Source organism: Erinaceus europaeus, chromosome 8, assembly GCF_950295315.1.
Source record: "Erinaceus europaeus chromosome 8, mEriEur2.1, whole genome shotgun sequence".
NCBI classification, from domain to species: Eukaryota; Metazoa; Chordata; class Mammalia; order Eulipotyphla; family Erinaceidae; genus Erinaceus; species Erinaceus europaeus.
This window is the reverse complement of record NC_080169.1, coordinates 14,530,115-14,552,999: the sequence shown is the minus strand read 5'-3', so window position 1 is coordinate 14,552,999 and position 22,885 is coordinate 14,530,115. Positions and strand designations below refer to the sequence as shown.

Here is a 22,885-nt window from a genome sequence, read left to right as displayed (position 1 = left end):
ACAGCCCAGGCATAGTCTAGAGCAGGAACCCTGAGTCAGATCTGAGTTCTGCTACTCACTCCCTTGCTCTGTGACCTTTGGCACCTGAGTGCCCTCTCTGTGCCTTTTTCATCTCCCAACAGGAAAGATGTTCTTCAAATTCACCTCATTGATCGCCTAAGGAATAAACAGCAAATATTTCCAAGGCTTAGAAGCTTGTCTGGCACTTAGCACTGCAGAGTTTGGGTTTTTTTTTTTTTTTTTTAAACATTTGTATTCCTGTCTCGACATTTCATCTAATGCTACAGGTCCGTGGATCAATCACTACAATATTCTCACCTTCTGATTCCTTCTTGGAAATATCCCACCAGCAAATGCATTAAGTGTGTTGTGTAGAGTGAGCACAGAGACCACGCTGTGAACAGAAGGGGGTAACGTCATCCCAGCCTTCTTTAAAGGCTAGCTGTGATGATTAAATAAATAGGTGGGTGCTGAACTGGAAACTGCTGTGCAAGTTTTAAGAGTTGCTGATTTCATTTTTGAAAGAGTGCAGCCAACCTGTTTGCAGCAGCCTAAACAGGTTCTCCTGGCGGTGCCAGGTAGAAGAGACCGCCCAGATACTTGAGAGATAGGAGAGTGGATAGTGAGCTGATCTGCACAGAGTAGATGGTGGAGAGAGGTCAGATGTCAGGAGATGTCCAAGGAGCAAGAAGGAGAAAAAGACTTACTATGGCCGGCATTCCATACTCCTTCATAGCACTGTCATGCTAGAGTTGCCTGGGTTCTAGTGTCTGCTCTTTCCTGGCCACTGGAAGAGTTGCACATGTTCCCATATATTCTAATAGTCTGAGAGAAAAGTTGTAGGTCACTTGTAAGTGGCAGCACTGAGAAGAAGGTTTGGGTCCCACCATCACCTGCTTCTCTTTCCCTTCCAGAGAGACCTTCAAGAACAGGTGTTACAAACACCCAGTCTGTGAGACAAAGAAGGAAAGCATGACTCAAATCATAGCTAACAGACACCAGAAGGTCTACATTCCTCCTGACTCTCCTGGTTGTCCATGGAAATTTCAGGGTTTATCTATTCATTGATAATTTCGCAGCTGCCCTTCCAGCTCAAGTCAAAACTGACCCCAGCAGAACATTCCTTTCTAAAACTTACTGATTTAATAGTGATTAACAAGACTGTAGGATTAAACGGGGTACAATTCCATACAATTCTCACCACCAGAGTTCCTTATACCATACCCTCCATTGGAAGTTTCCCTATTCTTTATGCCTCTGGGAGAATGAACGCAGGATCATTATAGGGTGTTCTTAGTCCTACAACCAGAGCAACCCCTTTGTATCATAGAACCACAGCTTACAGCCCCTCCAGTGGTTTTTCTTTCCTCTAGAAGCAAAGCCCACCCTGTTCACACACATGCTTCTGCCAATTGCCTCTCTACCCTACACTCCTTCTCTACTGCTCTGCCCACTCCTCCTCTGTCAGGCCACTGCAACATCCCCCATGGCAATAGGATACCCTCCTCATGCTCAGCTCTTGCCCTGTTCCCTTGATCCTCATATGCTTTCCTTCAGGAAATATATCTCTGCTCTTGCTTTCATTGGATGTTTAATCAGATGGAAGTTTCTTTAAAAATATATATATTTAAAAGGTACTTATTGAGATAGAAACTGATACCAAGAAATGGAAAGATATCCCATGATCATGGATTGGAAGAATAAATATCATCAAAATGAATATTCTCCCCAGAGCCATATACAAATTTAATGCAATACCCATCAAAGTTCCACCAGGCTTCTTTAAGAGAATAGAACAAACACTACAATCATTTACCTGGAACCTGAAAACACCTAGAATTGCCAAAACCATCTTAAGGAAAAGAAACAGAAATGGAGGCATCACACTCCCAGACCTTAAACTATATTATAAAGCCATCATCATCAAAACAGCATGGTACTGGAACAAAAATAGGCATACAGACCAGTGGAACAGAATTGAAAGCCCAGAAGTAAATCCCAACACCTATGGGCATCTAATCTTTGATAAGGGGGCCCAAAGGATTAAATGGAAAAAGGAGGCTCTCTTCAATAAATGGTGCTGGGAAAACTGGGTTGAAACATGCAGAAGAATGAAATTGAACCACTTTATCTCACCAGAAACAAAAATCAACTCCAAATGGATCAAAGACCTAGATGTCAGACCAGAAACAATCAAATACTTAGAGGAAAACATTGGTAAAACACTTTCCCACCTACACCTCAAGGACATCTTTGATGAATCAAACCCAATTGCAAGGAAGACCAAAGCAGAAACAAACCAATGGGACTACATCAAATTGAAAAGCTTCTGCACATCCAAAGAAACTATTAAACAAACAGAGAGACCCCTCACAGAATGGGAGAAGATCTTCACATGCCAGACATCAGACAAGAAACTAATCACCAAAATATATAAAGAGCTCAGCAAACTTAGCCGCAAAAAAGCAAATGACCCCATCCAAAAATGGGCAGAGGAAATGAACAAAACATTCACCACAGAGGAGATCCAAAAGGCTAACAAACATATGAAAAACTGCTCTAGGTCACTGATTGTCAGAGAAATGCAAATCAAGACAACACTAAGATACCACCTCACTCCTGTAAGAATGGCATACATCAAAAAGGACAGCAGCAACAAATGCTGGAGAGGCTGTGGTGACAGAGGAACCCTTTTACATTGCTGGTGGGAATGTAAATTGGTACAGCCTCTGTGGAGAGCAGTCTGGAAAACTCTCAGAAGGCTAGACATGGACCTTCCATATGACCCAATAATTCCTCTCCTGGGGTTATACCCCAAGGACTCCATAACACCCAATCAAAAAGAGGTGTGTACTCCTATGTTCATAGCAGCACAATTCATAATAGCTAAAACCTGGAAGCAACCCAGGTGCCCAACACCAGATGAGTGGCTGAGAAAGCTGTGGTATATATACACAATGGAATACTATGCAGCTATCAAGAACAATGAACCCACCTTCTCTGACCCATCTTGGACAGAGCTAGAAGGAATTATGTTAAGTGAACTAAGTCAGAAAGATAAAGATGAGTATGGGATGATCCCACTCATCAACAGAAGCTGACTAAGAAGATCTGAAAGGGAAACTAAAAGCAGGACCTGATCAAATTGTAAGTAGGGCACCAAAGTAAAAACCCAGTGGTGAGGGGTAGGCATGTAGCTTCCTGGGCCAGTGGGGGGTGGGAGTGGGCGGGAGGGATGGGTCACAGTCCTTTGGTGGTGGGAATGGTGTTTATGTACACTCCTAGCAAAATGTAGACATATAAATCAGTAGCTAATTAATATGAGAGGGGGAAATCAATTGTATGTCTCAAAGTTTCTCAAAAGACAAACTGAATCTTTTTAATATATAGGCTACGTATTTGATATGCGGACTCTCTCAAAAGCCTAGACCAAGTAGTTTAGAAGCTTCCAATAGCACAGCTATATACAAGATATTGGGTACTGTACAGCAAACCATAACAAAGGGACTTTTCAAAGTTAACCCAATTAACAAATAATGTGATGATAACATTAACTATTGATTGTCTTTTTGAACCCTAAGACAGCAGGAACCTCACATCTTCACTATAGAGCCCCTACTTCCCCCAGTCCTGGAACCCTTGGATAGGGCCCACTTTCCCGTATGCATCTCCCAATCCAAACCAAATAACATTGCATCTGCCGATTACAACCTAACCAAAGCAACGATTGCTACCTCAACATGCTTTACCTCAGAATGTATCCAGAGACTTCACGTGTGGAATGACAACCCTTCAGCTTCATTACTCGGGTGAGACCTTTCCTTTAATAGTACACTCTAATTTCATCTCAGGTAGTTCACTTTCTAACAAAGTCCCATAACCTAGATATACACCAGTTTCTGTGAGAGAGAGCTTATGTGCACACGTATCCATAAACTATAAAATATATACCTGAAAGCAGGACTACACTAGAGTTTGCAGTGAGTACCTCCCTAACACTTCCTCTCCACTATTCCAAGCTTGGGATCCATGATTGCTCAACAAATTGTTTGGCTTCATATGTTAACTCTCTTTTCAATCACCAGGTTCCAGATGCCACCAGGATGCTGGCTAGGCTTCCCTGGATTGAAGACCCCACCAATGTGTCCTGGAGCTCAGCTTCCCCAGAGTCACACCCTACTAGGGAAAGAGAGAGGCAGACTGGGGGTATAGACCGACCAGTCAACGCCCTTGTTCAGCGGGGAAGCAATTACAGAAGCCAGACCTTCTACCTTCTGCAACCCTCAACGACCCTGGGTCCATGCTCCCAGAGGGATAGAGAGTGGGAAAGCTACCATGGGAGGGGGTGGGTTATGGGGATTGGGTGTTGGGAATTGTGTGGAGTTGTACCCCTCCTACCTTATGCTTTTGTTCACTAATCCTTTCTTAAATAAAAAATTTTTAAAAAAAAAGGTACTTATTAAGGTGTGTGTGTGTGTGTGTGTGTGTGTGTGTGTGTGTGTGTGTGTAAAACCATAGCATAATCCTGGCATGTACAATATTGGGGATCAAATCAAGGCCCTCACACATGCAAATGCTGCACTTCTGCCAGTCACCAGCTCCTCAGCTACTTAGGCAGGCACTTAAAAGTTTCATTTTTTTTCCCACTCAAAAAGTTTCTTTGAAAAAATATTTATTGATGCATTTATTAACAGTAGAGAAAGGAAGATAGAGTGGGCCAGAGCAATATTCTGGTATATGTCACGATAAGGATTGAACTGGGAACCTCAAGCTTGCCAGTGAGTTTATTTGTCCACTATATCACTTCCTGGCCCACAGCAGGCACTGCTTGAAATAACTCCCAGTTACTGAGACAAAATAGTATCAGGATGAGATGTTGAACAGCAACTAAGGAGGTTGTGTGTAAACTGACCCCCAACTCTGAAACCACCATAAAGCATAGCCTGGTCCAAAGCAGAAGTTGAACAGATGTTGGCTTCCTGTTCTTGAAGGCAGGTAGGGACATAGACAGCCTCTCCATGTGAGATTGTACAGTTTTCCCTTCTCTCTGGTCCTGTCAACTCATCTAAAATGTAGAGATGACAATCCTAGTATTGATCCTGTTCCTGTGATGGTTGCTTGTACTCGCATCTATTCCTGATTGTCTTGTGGGGAATTATATGGGTGGTTCTGAATGTTGAAGAGCATATCTGGAAGTTGTTTTGTGGAGAAAGTAGAGCCATAAACAGGGAACCTGTATGATAGATTCTGTCAGACTCACCGGATCAATGTGATTTTCTGGAAAAGAAAGTACTGAGTGTGGGTAGTTCACATCACTGCACTTAGTGGGGATGAGTATACTTTGACAACTGATGTTGAGAAAGGCTTTCACTTGGGTATTGAAGGGATTTCCCTTTAATAACAGAGTTAGAGATAGGTGAGTGGGAAGAAGTTACCTCTAGCTGTGACTACAGAATGCAAGTTCAGACCTACAGGGATACAGAAGTTTTACAGACTCTTGTGCTGAATATGGACTCCAGATCAAACTGAAGGGGTTTACAGTTAAAGATACTTATATAATTTTCCCATATTTGGGAGCTACTCTCTACCCTGATCCAGCTTTCTAGTCCTGTTTCCAACTTTATACTATCTCCTCAGACAATATCTTTGGTCCACCTGCATGTTAGTTGTGAGGCTCAGGCAAAATTGAGTAAGGTCATGGGCCCCTTGGAATAAACCTAAAATATACATACTAGCTTTATCCAAAATGAAGACCCCAAATATCATCTGCTTTTTCTTGCCTTTAGGTTCCTCATTATTAAACAGTTTGTTCTGCTTTATATCTTAATGCTTTTCAGACATCAAGTTGCAGATGCTACCATGACACCAATGTGACTTTTCTGGGCAGACAACTTCACCAACATGTCCTAGAACCCCACCTTTCCAGAGTCCTGCCCCACTAGGGAATCAGTGAGACAGGCTGGGGGTATGGATTGACCTGTCAATACCCATGTCCAGTGGAGAAGCAATTACAGAAGCCAAACCTCTCATCTTCTGCACCTCATAATGATCCTGGGTCCATACTCCCAGTGGGATAAAGAATAGGAAAACTTTCAAGGGATGGGATGGGATACAGAACTCTGGTGGTGGGGATTGTGTGGAATTGTACCCCTCTTATCCTATGGTCTTGTCGATCATTTTCAAATCAATAAAAAAAAAAGGCAAGCTCAAATGAATAAAACTTTTTCCACTAGTTTAGTTGCATGAATGGTTCCATTTTTGCCAACATTTGGAGCCCATTTGTACTTTTCTTGCAGTGCCATCAACATGGAAAGATGAGAGGACTAAAATGGAATCACACAAATGAGGTCACAAGCAGTAAAAAAAAAATTCTTGGTACCTTTCTTTGTAGACATAAAAATTGTCATTAATACACCAGCCTTGGATACTAAGTCACTATATGACTTTGGGCTAAGTGCTCACCCTCTCTTGTTTTGTTTCATTTTGAAAATGATGTGGCCAGAATAGATAGCACCAAAGATCCAGAAGAAAACTTAGGAGACACATACCTAACTTTTTGAACTTAGAGTAGAGGATGGTAGATTCTGAAGAGGGTCTTACTTGCTGATTCCAGGAGACTTTGGACTCTAAAATTCTAAGAACTCATACAACACTGTGAAGAAAGTCAGTATCGGACAAGACACAAAAGCAGCCTGACCCAGCAGGTGTAAATGCTTCCTCAGACGTGCACACCAATATTAAAAATGGAGCTGGAATAAAGTGCTACTTCAGAAGCTGTTTCATTTCCCCTGAAAATGCCTGTGCCAAGCCACTCGAGGTGAAGAACAAAGATGATGGAATAGAATCCAATCTCCTGCCCAGTGCATAAGGAAGGGGCATGTGTCAGAGATCAGCTGCCAGGGGGTGGAAAGAAAAAGTTTCCATCTTCCTGAACCAGACATTCTCAGTGATGACAAGGATTTTCTTCTGAGTTGTTTCTTAGAGGCAATTATGTATCACTTATCACTCACTCATTCACTCATTTATTCATTGCCTGTCAGCTTCTTATGTCTACTTGAGTCTATTGCTCCTGGAGGGCATTTATTCCTTTCTAATTTTGGAGAGAAAGAGAGAATTGTTTTACCATTCATGGGGTTTATCTGATGATGTATATGAATGGTGCTCCCATATGGTAGCAAGGAACTAACATTCAGGTCCTCACAGGCAGCAAAACATGCACTCTGCTAGGTGAACAATCTTCCAGACTCTCTTAAAGGTGACTTGAATTCTACCTCTTATAATGGATGATTGAAGGGAGATAAAGAAAAGAAAAGGGTGAAAAGAGAGAACCTTGGTGTCACTCACCTAAGCTCCATTAGAAAGGATTTAGAGACAGAGAAATTGGAGTTTCCATGTGCCCTCTAGCTCTTATGCACTTAGAAATAGCTTCTTTGGGGGTCAAACTAAAATTTTCTGTCTGGTGCACAAATTATCCTGACTCTATCAGATCCTCTAATGCTGACTACTTGAAGACTCTCAGGTTTTGAGTTCTTATCTCTCATTTTGGAATCATGGACTACTTTCGAAGGTCTTGATGAAAATTGCTGATGAAGTCAAGAGAAAGCTTTCACAAACAGGTACTGGGGTTGGGGGACACTTTACAAGTGGTGATGCAGGTCTGCAGGTGTCTATCTTTCTTTCTTTCCCTTATCTATATTTCCCTTCCTCTCTCAATTTCTCTTTCCTAACCAATAAATATGGGGGGAAATGGCCATCAGGAGCAGTGGATTTTTAGTGCCATCATAAAGCCCCAGCAATAACCCTGAAAGCAAAATAAATGAATTAAAATTAAAACTTAAAAAAGTAAGAGGGCTACAGATCACAGTTTCAGGATATTGATCTGATCTGGATATACAGCCGAGTTCGATTTATGTCAGTGGCTTTTATACTCTATTGATCTGCAACTCTCTATCTTTAACCTAGTTTTTCTCCCCCTAACTATCATTCATCTGCAGTCCTAAACATGCCTAGTTAGCTGTTGAAAAAGTTCCTAGATTTACTGAATCTCAAGTCCCTCCTGTGGTTGCTTTGGCAAATGATTTTACAGGCCTCATATCTGGACTATTGGTCCAATGTTCCCCACCCTTGACTAAGAGAACATTCTAAATTCCCTGGGCATAGAAGTATCCCAGACAATGAAAGCTGCCTCTCTGTATTGTCACATAGGTATCAATCAACCCAGGAATGAATTTTTCTTAGATTCCAAGTTATTCCAGTAGATCACAAAGGTTGGGAACTAGGAAATTGAGTGTATGAAGGGCAATGCCTAACCAGTCTATAATCAACCAGCTCTGATCTGCAAACCTCTCCAGCTATCGCTCTGAGAAGGAAGCCATGGCCTCTGAAACGGTCATCCTCAAAGAACCAATGCCTGCAAGATGACTCTTGCGATTTCTTCACTTTTGTACCTCTTCCAACTCAGAACTGACCAGAGAAAGACAGCTATGTTCCTAAACCAACAGTATAGCTATGCTCCTAAACCACTCCCAGTTAGTTAAACTCCTACTTCTCTGGGTCAATCAGAACAAAGGTGGAATGTTCAAAATGTTCCACTCTAAAGCATCTTGTTCCTCTGCCAACCAAAGGCAGCAGTAATGGTTGACTCTCTCTATATATATATATAGTAGCTTTGGGTTGACCACCTCTGCTTGCTCTCATTTTGATGAATTCATTTATTTCTTCTTATTTTTTGTTGCCCTTGTTGTTTTATTGTTGTAGTTATTATTATTGTTGTTGTCGTTGTTGGATAGGACAGAGAGAAATGGAGAGAGGAGGGGAAGACAGAGAGGAGGAGAGAAAGATAGACACCTGCAGACCTGCTTCACGGCCTGTGAAGCGACTCCCCTGCTGGTGGGGAGCCTGGGTTCCAACCGGGATCCTTATGCCGGTCCTTGTGCTTTGCGCCACCTGCGCTTAACCCACTGCGCTACAGCCCAACTCCGAAATTAATTTATTTCTAAAGAACCACCAAGGGTAAATGTTAAAGGTACAGGGTAGGTATACTTGTGCTAGAGATACTCTTGCTTCTAGAGATTGAAGAGACAAAGGACCCAGACCAAGGATGCCCAGATTGGAGGCCAGGCAGTGATACATGCTATTGGGCAAACACATAACCAAATGTAAAGATCCAGGTTCAAGTTTTGGGTCGCCCACCTGCAGGGGGAGTTTCACAAGCAGTGAAGCAGTGCTGCAGGTGTCTTTCTATTGCTTTACCTCACTGTGCCCTCTTTATTTCTCTCTACCTCTAGTAAGAAGAAGAAAAAAAAAGCCATTGGGAGTGGTGAATTTGTCATGAAAGGTGATAACCATGGTGACTATTATAAAAGCAATGCCAAGATCAATTTTTTTTTCCTTTTATGGCTTCTTTTTTAATATTTATTTGTTTATAAAATGGAAGTATTGACAAGATCATAGGATAAGAGGGGTACAATTCCACACAATTCCCACCACCAGAACTCCGTATCCCATCCCACTCCCCTGATAGCTTTCCTATTCTTTATCCCTCTGGGATTATGGACTCAGGACCATTGTGAGGTGCAGAAGGTGGAATGTCTGACTTCTGTAATTTCTTCCCCTCTGAACATGGGTGTTAACAGGTCAATCAATACTCCCAGCCTGTCTCTCTCTTTCCCCAGTGGGGTAGGGATCTGGGGAGATGGGGCTCCAAGACACCTTGGTGGGGTCGTCTGCCCAGGGAAGTCAGGTTGGCATCATGATAGCATTTGGAACCTGGTTGCTGAAAAAGAGTTAAGATATAAGGCAGAAAAAGTTGTCGACTAATCATGCCAAGATAATTTTATTGGATGCAATCTGGGGCAGATACTTAAATATTACAGGGACATACAAGGCTCCCCTCTGGGTTGTCCATTGCAGCTTCAGTTTGCCAGGAATCAAGCACCGAAATATCCTTCTTACTCCTTGGGAGTATAGCAAATGAACTGGCCTGATCACTGCAGAAAACCACACCCCTCCCTGAATCTTCATTTTATTGCCAAAGGCAGAAAGCATGGGGAAGGGGAGAGTCCCTGGGGGCTGGGCATGTCAGCAGGCTGATTAGTTACCTGTCCTGCTGAGGGAAGCAAGTGTAGAGATGTAATCTCAGGCCTGAAAATGAGAGCTAGGGGGTAGTGTCACATAGCAGCTGGAGGTTGCTGTCACATCACTTTTGCCAACTTCCTTTTCATTACAAGGTGGTGATGATGCCAGGGTGCAGAAGTTACTTTCACAGAATGTAATCTCAAGGGCAGAATCCTTAGGACTGACTTGGTTGGGAGTTGCAAAGAAGTGGCAGGTGGGGAAGAGCTCCAAGAAGTAGCTTCCAAATGCTTCTGGGGCTCATGACCAATATATACGTATAGAATCTTGATTATAAGTAATTGTCTTGTCTCCTTCCCTTTCACATCTTACAAGATCCCTTGAAAGTTCAGGACTCCCATCCCTCCCCTCTCCCCAAATATTTAGCACAGTCAGATCTTAGTTCCTTTCAAAACCAGCCCTGGAGAAAGAGAGAATCTCATAAATCCAGCTCTGGCTGTAGTGTGAAGACTCTAATATTTTGGGAAATTTTTGAGTGACAATTGAGCTTCCCCAGAAGGTATATATGTATTAACAAGGGTGAAAGCTAATGCCTTAAGTCAAAGAAAGGAATTTCAAGCAGTCTGAATCCAGATCTTGTGGGACAAGAGGGCTTTGTTGTGGTCTGTTCTGTAGCACAGATCCCCTACTCTGTATTCAGCAGTGTCTCTCTAGCCCTTGGAAGGACATGAGGCCGGCTCTCACTGAATGCCCACTGTGGGAGACACCTTGCTAGGCTTTTAAACATACTTGATTAGTAAGCATTGTCTTATGCAAAGTTTATTGCCATCCTCTCAGACAAGACATGAGGAATCTCCTTGGGGAGAGATGGTCAAATAAGGAGAGAGCATTGGCAGGGAAGTACTAGGGGTGGCAAAATTGCCATTGGGACCTAAGTTCTAGCTGACATCCGTCTAATGCTGTCTTCTGATTATGCTTTCTTTCACCAACTTTCCTGGATGAAGGGCTCATCTGATTTTGATCATCCTGAATGTTCTAGCACATCAGATTCAAGTCTGGGAAGAATGAACACTTGCTGTTTTCCTTGTCCTAGTTTCTCAGAAGTAAGCTTTGAGATGAAAAAAAAGTACTTACACTTAACAGGTAGGATGCTTATTTGGGGGGGGCTCTGGGAACTTAATCTTTCAGAAGTGAATCTTCCAGAAGCTGAAGCTGGGATAACCCTGCAGAACTTCCTTGTTTATTTGTTTGTTTTTGGGGGGGTAAGAAGGGGGCCAGATACTCACTCCACTGGGTGAACAACCATAGAGTATGAAGTGGCCCCAAAGATGAGAGAAATGAGCCCAGGACTACTGACTTTTCAGAAAACAAAGTCTAGAGCGAAACAGCATTATCCAAACAGGCTTCCCAACAGCTGGTGACAGAAATCTTTTAGTGTCACAGGGAAATCCGAGTAGCATAACACAATAACCACAACGGGTACTGTTGAATAAAATCCAAGGAAAACAGCAAGTCCCAAGGCTAACATTGATCAAGTTTTACCTTCTTGTCTCCAGAAATAGTTCTAAGGATCAGTAGGGGGCAGCAAAGAGCTTTTCGGGTACTGCTGGGGCCTATAGAAGTGAGGTAGAAGACTGACATTTCCCGGGTAGGATTTGCTGAATGCAGGAAATTCAGGGGGATTGATAAAGAATTATGAGGAGAGATGGGTGGGATCCGGATCTAAAGGAAAGGAATGTATGTTACACAAAGGAGTTGGGTGTTACCTTGTAGGTGATGGGGAACTCCTGAAATGTTTAAAGTCCAGGAAGTGAGGCCATGATGGGCTTTAGGAAAGTTTCTTAACAATGTAGGGGTACAGACAATAGGACTACTGAGAAGAGGGTGTCATAGTAAAGGCTCCACCTCTTTGTAGTCATGCAACAAGTTATAGAAGTTTATTATTTATATCTGAAGAAATGGGAGATGATAGCATTCAACTTAGAGGGAGGGACTATAGCAAGGGAGAGAAGTCAAGTGCAGTGCTTAGTACAATGTATGATAACACATTTCTACTCATAAACCTCAGTAGGCTTATTATTTTTATTATTTTTACAGACATTTTCAATGTTATCAAGAGGCTATGTTAATAAGTTGTACACATGGTGAGGGTATAGAAACTAGACAGGAGAATGGAAGGACAGGTAAGCAGAGAAACAAGGTTCTCCCCAACCCCCAAAGAAACAAAAAGGCCTGGGACCCACTGTGCAGAATGAGATGGAGTTATTAGGGATCTGAGAGTTAATGGTGTATTCTCAGAAGTGGTCCCAGAAGAGCTGTCGGCTTCCCAGAGAGATACTTAACTCAAAATACCAAAATAGAGCATTTCAGAAGGGAGAAGGACTGCAGAAGGAATCTTGCGGTCACTGAGAATTTAAGAGCATTGATTTCAGGTGGACAGAATTTTTTTTTAAGAATTTATTTATTTATGAGAAAGATAGGAGGAGAGAGAGAAAAGACCAGACATCAATCTGGTACATGTGCTGCTGGAGATTGAACTTGGGACCTCATGCTTGAGAGCCTAATGCTTTATCCACTGCTCCACCTTCCGGACAACAGGGCAGAGAGAATTCTATAGTAAAGAATGGAGAGGAAAATGGGCAGGAGTTAACAGAACAGGAGAGGGTTGGGCAAGTGAGGGGAGCTGTCCAGGAACAAGATGAGGTGAGTTTTCACGAAGAAAGTCACTAGCTAAGTAAAATACTGTACCAGTGTTAGACAGTATGGGGTATGGACAGTTTAGGAGGGAATGTGATGGGAAACTTCCCTCAGAAAAACTGCATCAAGTGCGAAAGTCCAGGTACAGCAAACCTGGGAGCTCCCAGGGGTCAGGCTGAGGACAAAAGCAAGAGAGACTTGTAGGTAGGAATACCAGTTATTCTAAAAGTGTGTATTAGACTGGGCAATGTCACATCCAGCTGAGAGCATACATACCAAGTGAAAGGACCTGGGTTTCAGCCCCTACACCCCACCTGTGAGGAGGATCACAAGCGATGAAGCAGGTCTGCAGGTGCCTTTCTCTCTCCCTGTCTAACACCCCCTCCCCTATCAATTCCTCTCTGTCCTATCTGATGAAAAATAAAAATGGCTGCCAGGAGCAGTGATTTGTAGTGCCTGCACCAGCAGTGACCCTGGTGACAAAAAAAAAAAAAAAAAAGGCAATGAGGGTGGACAGATATATACATAAACAGAGAGCTGAACTGTAGTAGATTATAAACTAATAGTCTGTCCCCCATGTGTCAAGATACTCTTCTAAGTACTTCCCCATATTATCTCTTGAATTGTTGAACATTCATATTAGTCTGTTTTCTTAAACCTGTGCTAATAACATGGTCCTCACTGTCCAATTTTTTATTTTAAAAAATATATTGTTATTATCTTTGTTTATTGCATAGATACAGACAGAAATCAAGAGGGGAGTGTGAGATAGAGAGGGAGACAAAGAGACATCTGCTGCCCTGTTTCAACACTCACAAAGCTTTCCCTCTACAGGTAGGGGCCAGGAGCCTGAAACTCTGTCCTAGCACACCAGATGCTCCACTGCCTGTCCCCCCTTTTTTAAATAAATGAATCATTTTTAAATTGTTTTTATTATCTTTGTTTATTTATTGGATAGAGACAGCCAGAAATTGAGAGGGAAAGGGGTAATAGAAAGAGAAAGGGACAGAGAGACACCTGCAGCCTCTCTTTACCACTTGTAAAGCTTTCCCTCAACTGGTGGGGATTGGGGGACTTGAACCTGGGTCCTTGCACACTGTAACATGTGTGTTCAACCAAGTGCACCACCAGCTGGACACAACCTATATTTGTTCTTCTTCTTCTTCTTCTAGCGTTTGCCCTTCTTCCGTAGCCAGTCAACAGGTCAGGTTGAAAGCTGTCAGGAGCTGCTTGTTGCTGGCTTTGAAAGTGACTGGGATCCATGTGGATTCAGTCGGCTAGGAAGGATCGTCAGTTTCCCCAATGAATGGGTACTCACGGGATGCACCACGAGAAGGTCGATCCAATGCATCCCAACCTATATTTGTAATAAGATTGAACATCTAATATTTTTGGCCCTTTTCTCTTTCCTGTATATTTTAGAATAAGCAGGTCCCAAGAGGGAAAAGAGTAGCTATTTGGAGTAGGTCATCTGATTTTATGGAATTTTTCTAGATTAAATCAGGCATGACCAGAATAATATACTTAATCTACTCTACATAGTTTCATATGTAATGTCCATCAACATTTATTATGCCCTCTGTTATGCCCTCTAATAATATATCAGAATGTTTTCTGTGATGACCTTGTATACTTTCTTAGTTTTTCCCAAGGTAACTAATCAAATTACTAAGTCCTTTTTGCCATTACAGTTGCTAAGTAGTTATTATTAGAGCATAGCTCTGTCATTGATTTAAATGGGTTCATGTTGTATCCAGCAACCTTGGTTCAGTGACCTTGGTCCACCATCTCATTGATTAGTTCTCTTTTTCTGTATATTCTGTTTAGACTCCACGTAGAAAACCTTCACTTACTTAGAATTAAGGAAAGTTTTCCCTTTTTCTTTATGCTTCTCATTTTCAATGCTGCTGTGTTAAGTAGGATCTCCATTAAAATGTTAAGTAGACAAACTGGTAAGAAGTATTTGGCTCTGTTTTTGATATAATAAAACTACTTTCATTTGTCTTTTATTGTTTTTATTAGTGATTTAATAGTGATTTACAAGATTGTGGGATAGAGAGATACAGTTCCAAACAGCTCCCACCACCAGAATTTCATACACTCTCCCCTCCACTAAAAGGGTCCCTAGTCTTTATCCCTCTAGGAGTATGGACCAAAGATATTGATGGGGTGCAGAAGGTGGAAGGTCTTGCTTTTGTAATTGCTTGTCCACTGGACATTGTCATTGGCAGGCGGATCCATACCTTCAGCCTATTTATATATTTCCCGGATGGGGTTTATACTTTTCCTCCAGTGAAGTGGGGTTCCAGGACACACTTGTGAGGTCATCTGCCCAGGGAAGTCAGGTTGGCATCATGGTAGCATCTGCAGCTTGGTGGCTGAAAAGTATTAAAGCAGAACAAATTGCTCAGTAATCAGGAACCTAAAGATAAGAGTATAGCAGATGAGATTTGAGATCTTTATGTTGGAAAAAGCTAGAAAGTCTATTTTAGATATATTCTAAGGGACCCAAAACTTTACTAATTTTTGACTGAGCCCCACAGATAACATGCAGGTGGTCTAAAAGTATTGTCTGGGAAAATGTTGTCAGAGTTGGTAATAGGACCAAAAAGCTGGATCATAGCAGAGAGTAGTTCCATAATATAGGAAAAGTATATAAATACTGCTAACTATAAACCCCATCAATCTGACCTAGGGCCCATGTCTATTCATATTTAGCACAGGAGCCTGTATAACCTCATCATCCCTGTCTGTCTGAGCTCATATTCCATGGGCTTAGGAGAACATTCTAGGCTGCACTCATTTTAATCTTCCTCTAGTGGCAGAATATGTTGACCCAGCCCCACTTCAGAGAGTGGGACAGTTTCTACCACTGTTTTTCCACATTGAGGGCAAGGTCCTATAAAAGTCCACAAGAGGGTCATTATGGGTTGCAGAAGGTAGAAGGTCTGACTTCTGTAGTTGCATCCCCTCTGAACATGGGCATTGGCAAGTGGATACATACTCCTAACCTGTCTCTCTCTTTCCCTAGTGGGTTGGGCTTTGGGGAAGCAGAGCTCCAGGACACATTGGTGGGGTCATCTGCCCAGGGAAGTCCGGTTGGCATCATGTTAGCATCTGGAACCTGGTGGCTGAAAAAAGAGTTAACATACTGAGCCAAAAAAGTTGTTGACTAATCACGAACCCAAAGGCTGGAATAGGTCAGATGAAGAGTTTGGGGGAGGGGGGGTGTCTCTGTTTTGTAGATAGTTAGTAGTCCTATTTAGTTATATTCCAAAGAACTCGTGACTACACTAGTTTTGTTTTTTTTTTTTTTTTTTTTCCTGAGCCTGACATCTGATATGCAGATGGAACCAATTTATTGTCTAGGGAGATGATGTTATGGCTGCATAAAGGACCAGAATGCTGGTTCAGGGAAGAGAGTAGCTCCCAAATATGAGAAAGATGCGTCAACATTGTTGACTAAATCCCATCAATTTGATCTGATCTGGGGCCCATATTCAGCTTAGGAGCCTAAGAGACCTCTGCATCCCTGTAGATCTGAGCTCAAATTCTGTGGTCATGAGTAGGAACATTCCAAGCTGACCCAATATCAGAACCCATCTTCCTCAAGTGGAACATAAAGTATGTTGTCCATCTTCCCTTTGGAGGATGGAACATTCTCTACCGTTGTTGATCTACATTGAGGGAAAAGTCCTATGGGGGCACACAAAGGGGTCTATTGTGTTGTTCCTGATAGAGATGACCAGTAACAATGGAGAGAGGGATTTATTTGAGATCTATGCCCATCATGTCTGTTTGGGAATCTCAGGACTCCTCGAAGGGCCCCAGCTGATGGGGTGGCCTGATAGTGACTAAAGAGTCATTGTTAATGTATGCCAGTCTCTTGCCCTTATTCAGCTTTTGCAGTCCTTGCTTTGATAAGGTTGGCTTTGGAGTGACTGAGGGCAGTATAATAAGAAGTAGTTGAGGAGGGTATCTAAGTCTAAGTAGACACTATTTCTTTATGAAATTTATAGTCTCTTTTTGGGTCTTTCTACTTGCTTGCTGTGTATACTGACTCACTGCAGACTATACCAAGAAATGGAAACACATCTCATGCTCATGGATTTGAATAATTAATATCATCAAAATTAATATTCTCCCCAGTTCCACATACAAATTTAATGTGATACCATCAAAGTTCCACCAGGCTTCTTTAAGAGAACAGGACAAAAATTACAATCATTTATCTGGAACCAGAAAACACCTAAAATTGCCAAAACAATCTTGGGGAAAAGAAACATAATGGAGGCATCACACTCCCAGATCTCGAACTATATTATAAGGCCATCATCATCAAAACAGCCTGGTACTGAAACAAAAATAGACACACAGAGCAGTGGAACAGAATTTAAAGCCCAGAACTAAACCCCCACATCTATGGACATTTAATCTTTGATAAGGGGGCCCAAAGTATTAAATAGAAAAAGGATACTCTCTTTAATAAATGGTGCCAGGAAAACTGGGTTGAAACATGTAGAAAAATGAAACTGAACCACTTTATCTCACCAGAAACAAAAGTCAACTCTAAATGTGTTGGGCCCTGGTCCATCCTTCATTGCTGATATTATGGCCTATTTACATAATCATTGTTTTGCTTGATCTATCTTCTTTCTACCTCAAGACCCACCCTGCCTGCAGGGTACATTAATCCCTCCAGTTAAAACCCTAGCAACAGTTGCTATGGAAGCTTTCTACCTTCCACCCCCTTTCCAGAGCCATCTCCATTCCAATTTGCCAATTCTGGTTGTACCCTATAAAGCCCACTTCTGTTCCTGGTTTTGCTCTCTCCTCCTATTCTCTTTTCTCCCCCATGTCCCACCCTGGAGAAGGGCTGGCATGCAGAGCAGGAGGCGGCCATTGTGGTTTGGTGCCACGCAGTTTAACCCACTGTGCTCACACCTGACTCTGGAGCTCCCACATGAATAAAGAATTGTATTACCATGCCACCATGAGTTCTTGGTCTCTCTCCTGTGAAGGCAGCCCTGCATAAATGGATCAAGGACCTGGATGGTAGACCAGAAATTATCAAACACTTAGAGGAAAACATTGGTGGAACACTTTCTTACCTAAACCTCAAGGACATCTTTGATGATTCAAACTCGATTTCAAGGAAGACTAAAACAAAAACAAATCAATGGGACTACATCAAATTGAAAAGCTTCTGCACAGCCAAAGAAACTATCACACAAACAAAGATACCTCTCACAGAATGGGAAAAGATCTTCCCACATGCCATACATCAGACGGGAGACTAATCAAAATATACAAAGAGCTCATCAAACTTAGCAACAAAAAAGCAAGTGACCCCATCCAAAAAATGGGCAGAGGATATGAACAGAACATTCACTATAGAAGAGATCCAAAAGGCTAACAAACACTATCTCCTGGGCTCTAGCTCATGGGCCCTGGTTCATATCTAGGTTCTGTAATTTTGTTAGGAAGTGCACCACCCCATATGGAATTGAGGAGTCCATGAGCTAGGAATGTTCTCTCCCAAATATTGGAGCTGTAAGTTTGACATCCCAGACCTGATGTCTCTGGATACAGTCCAAAGTGAAACATGTAGAGGTGAGACTGATTGCCTTGATTTGGTTGAGATCAGCAGATTGGTATCATATGTTATGGATCAAGAGAAACATGAAGGAAAAAGAGTAAAACCCCAGATATTCCAGGACTGGGATTAATGTGGGTTTTATAGAGAATGAGGGAGGTCCCTTGTTGTCTTAGAGTTTAAGAAGGCAAAAGATAATTATTACTCCCAAGTTATTTGGGACTTTAATTTATTTTGAAAATCCCATGGTTAGGATTTATTTACTGTATCACATAAGACCTTACCATAATTTATGTCATTTAATGCCATTTACAAATAACTATATCTTATATACTACCAAGACTGGTTGTTTCTGATCTCCCAGTCTAAGATTATAGGTGATTTAATATTTCTGAAAAAAAAAGACATTATTAGAAATGCATTAACAATTTAACCCCAGTGTTAAAATTCAATCATTTTACTAATTTGCAACCTTAAGTGCTTAGGTTGGAGGAACATATACTCATAATAAAGTCTATACATTAAAAAGCTTAAGACATTCACTCTACTTTCCCCCTCTCATACTGATTGCACAGTGATTTATGTGACTGTAAGTTAATAGGAGTATATATTAACAATATGTTAATAGTATATATTAACACTGTGTCCCTACCTCCAGCCCCCCCCCCCCCCAGTGAAGCTGAAAAATCTACCCTCACCTTCCACTCAGAGATTTTCACTCTGGTGCAATACTCCAAACTCAGTCAGATTCTGCTTTGAGTTTCCATTTCTGTTCATCTTTCTCAATTTCTGTTTATGAGTAGGATCATCCCATACTAATCTTTCTCTTGCTGGCTTATCTCACTCAATATAATTCCTTCTAGCTCCATCCAAGATGGGTCAGAGAAGGTGGGTTCATTATTCTTAATAGCTGAGTAGTATTCACATATACAAAACAACTTTCTCAGTCATTCATCTGTTGCTGGGCATCTGGTTTGGTGGGTTTTTTTTCCCCAGGTTTTGGCCTTATTAACTGTGCTGCTAGGAACATAGATGTACACATATCTTTTTGGATTGGTGTGTATGACTCCTTAGGATCTATCCCTAGGAGAGGAATATCTGGATCATAAGGAAGGTCCATTTCTAGCCTTGTGAGAGTTCTCCAGACTGCTCTCCACAGAGGTTGGACCAATTTATATTCCCACCAGTAGTGCAGGAGGGTTCCTTTGTCCACACAACCTCTCCAGCATTTGTTGTTACTGTCATTTCTGATGTATGCCAATCTTAACAGGGGTGAGGCAGTATCTCATTATTGTCTTTATTTGTATTTCTCTGACAACAGTGACTTGGAGCAAATTTTCATATGTCTGTTGGCCTTTTGTATCTCTTCTGTAGTGAATATCATGCAAGAGGAATAAAAGGAAAACAGATTGGAAGGGAAGAAGTCAAACTCTCACTATTTTCAGATGATATGATAGTATACATGGAAAAACCTAAAGAATTCAGCCGAAATCTTCTGGAGATTATTAGGCAATATAGTAAAGTGTCAGCCTGCAAAGTTAACACACAAAAATTAGTGGTATGACTTTATGAAAACATTAAGTCAGTAGAAGGGGATATCCAGAAATCGCTCCCATTCACTATAGCAGCAAGATCAATAAAATATCTAGGAATTAACCTAGCCAAAGATGTGATATACTTGTATACTGAAAACAATGAGTCACTATTCAAGGAAACAGAAAAATTGAAAAGCGTCTGCAGAGCAAAAGAAACCATTACCCAAAGAAAGAGACTCCTCACAGAATAGGAGAGGATTTTCACATGCCATTCATCAGACAAGAGGCTAATAACCAAAATACATAAAGAGCTCACAGAACGTAGCAACAAAAAAGGAAATGACCCAATTCAAAAGTGGGGAGAAGATATAAATAAAGATACTTCTAACAGTTCACCATAAGAACACTGCCTAGTAGGCTGGGAGTATGGATCATGGACCGACCTGTCAACGCCCATATTCAGTGGGGAAGCAATTACAGATATCAGACCTTTCACCTTCTGCATCCCACAATGACCTTGGGCCCATACTCCCAGAGGGTTAAAGAATAGGAAAGCTATCAGGGGAGGGGATGTGATACAGAGATCTGATGGTGGGAATTGTGTGGAGTTGTACCCCTCTTATCTTATGGTTTTGTCAGTGTTTCCTTTTTATAAATAAATAATAAAAAAAAGAATCCTGCCTAGTATAATTTTTTTTTAAATTAACTATTTAAAGGGATTTTCTTTTATCACAAATCTCTATTTTTCTCTAAAATATTTAATGTGAGTTCATTATGGTTTATAGGATTATGGGGTTGTAGTTCATTTCCCACCCACTACCAGAGTCCTGTACCACTAGGGGCCCACTTAGAAAACATTCAGTATTCATGGAGACCCAGAAACAATTTGGATGTTTCCCCTTTTTTTTCTTCTCAGTTTGAGTTTTAGTTATTTATATTCCACATGTGAGTGACACCATCTGGCAGTTGTCTTTCAACTCCCTACTTGCTGCACTGGTTTCTCTTGGGTCCCATCCATAACTCCTAAAGGAAATAGTATCTTTTCTCTCACTGAAGAGTACATTCCATGGCATGTGTGTCCCATGACTTCTTTACACAGACTTGTGCTGATGGACAGCCGTTGATGGTTGTATGGGCTCATGATTCAAGTCAGGAACGGTATGCAAAGCTTGGCCTGGGCTAAACAAAGGAGGCAGGTCTAGAGAGGAAAACTCCCTTTCCCCAAGCCCTCCCACATCATCTGTAATTGTTCAGGTTTTATCTTTGCAAGGTCTGATTCCTGTCTGCAGCCCTGGCCCAGGCTCAGGAAAGTGGAGTGGCTTCTTCCACAGACAGTGGGTCACAGTTCTAGGTGTCTTGTTGATTTCCCAGGTGACAGGCCTGTAGGGTTCTCTTTCTGGATTTGACACTCCACATGGGCTCAGAGGAGTCTCAGCCCAGAGCTGGCAGGCTCCTGTCTCCACCAGCCCAACTTTTCCACATTGTAACAGGAGCTCATCAGCAATAGAAGAAAAACTTAAGGCAGAAAGAAAGGCATTTCAAAGGGTATCATGGTGTACATTGAGTGAAACCCAATGCCTTCTTAGAAAAAGGTCTCTCAAGAATTTGGACTGTTTTGTAGATTGGTAGCTATCTAGCTAGCTGTCAGATACTTCCTCCTCATCTTTCCTATCTACTTCAGAGGTGTCAGAGAACTCGTAAAAACAGAACATACTCTCTGTTGCTGAACCCAAATTTAAGAGCATCCTTTTCCTTCAGTCCATAGTATCTCTGTGGTTCAATGCATTTGTTGTAAAATGTCCCATTGTCTGAGCTAAAGTCAATGATGTAGGGCTTCATTCTGCAGCCAATTGTTCCATCTGTACCTGTATATTCCACAAACTGATACTGAAACACTGCATGCTGCTTGGAGCAAGATGGATAATCAATTGGAATATCCGCAATGCAGCAGGGTTGACCCAGAAGGTAAGCACTTTGACGATGGATGCACGTGATTGGAAGAACCTCACGGTTTTTAAAAGGGTAAATATGCTGCCATTTTTTGGGGGGTGGAGCTCATGCTTCTGAAGGCTCATTGTATTTTTTTTCTTTATTTTTAATTTTTAGAAATTTTTTTTAAAGGCTCACTGTATTTAAGGACTATACCCTGGAAGGTGTTGGTGTCCTCCAGAAGTGCTCCAGAAATTTCAAAGCTTAGATTTTCTTTAACTGGCATTTCTTTGTCTTTATCACTGCCTCTAGGTCTAGCAGCCAACTCCTGAGACTCACGATGCCCAGCACTAATGTCGTTCTTTTGGCCATGCTTCCTTTGCCAGGCATTATAGAATTCCCACACTGCTTCCTGAGTCTGCAGGTTCTGAAAGTCTCTGTCCCATGCCTGAGCCTATCCATTTCCAGGCCTCTAATAAGAGGGTATGCTCTGGTGAGCATGGCCTGGGGACCCATCTCGGTCACTAGTTCTGGTTCACCTATGTTCCTGTACTGATGGTTCTCAATGCTGCCTCTCTTCCCACCCTCTCCAGGGATGATCCTCATGTCCCTGCTTCACTTTGATAGTTCAATAGTCAGGAGTCTGGTTTTTCTTACTTCAAGGAGACTTGCTTCTCCTCCCTGATGACTTGTTTCTCTCCTTTGGCTCAGCTCCCATGGGGACCTGGTGGGGACAGGGTGCCCCCCACCCTGAGGAATTACTCCATTACTAAATGGGAGGCATGTTTTCTAGACTGAGGTGCTCTTACTTTACCACTGTTAGGAAAAGTCAAACAAGATGGATGTGTTAAGTTGAACAGAAAGAGAAAATGAGATAAGGAAAGCTGAACAGAAAGGGAGCAAGAAGGCATGAAGAAACTAGGATTAGCTAACCACAAAGTCACAGCAACTGTCACACTTAGATGAAGCCTTCTGAGAATCAAAGGGGGCTTTCCCTGTAGTTAGCAGATTAAGTGCTGAATATATGGGGAGAGTTAGAAAAAAATAATATCTA

The 22,885-nt window shown here is 41.8% G+C and overlaps 1 protein-coding gene across 1 annotated transcript; it reads right to left on the bottom strand.

Moving 5' to 3' along the window:
- Positions 1-108: 108 nt before the first annotated feature.
- Positions 109-22,549, bottom strand: LOC103122018 (smad nuclear-interacting protein 1-like). Its single transcript, XM_007532588.1, is given in 8 exon segments — positions 109-156; positions 5,261-5,392; positions 7,479-7,583; positions 11,617-11,796; positions 21,555-21,605; positions 21,607-21,989; positions 22,030-22,181; positions 22,500-22,549. Coding segments are annotated over 8 exon segments (1,101 nt in total).
- Positions 22,550-22,885: the final 336 nt, after the last annotated feature.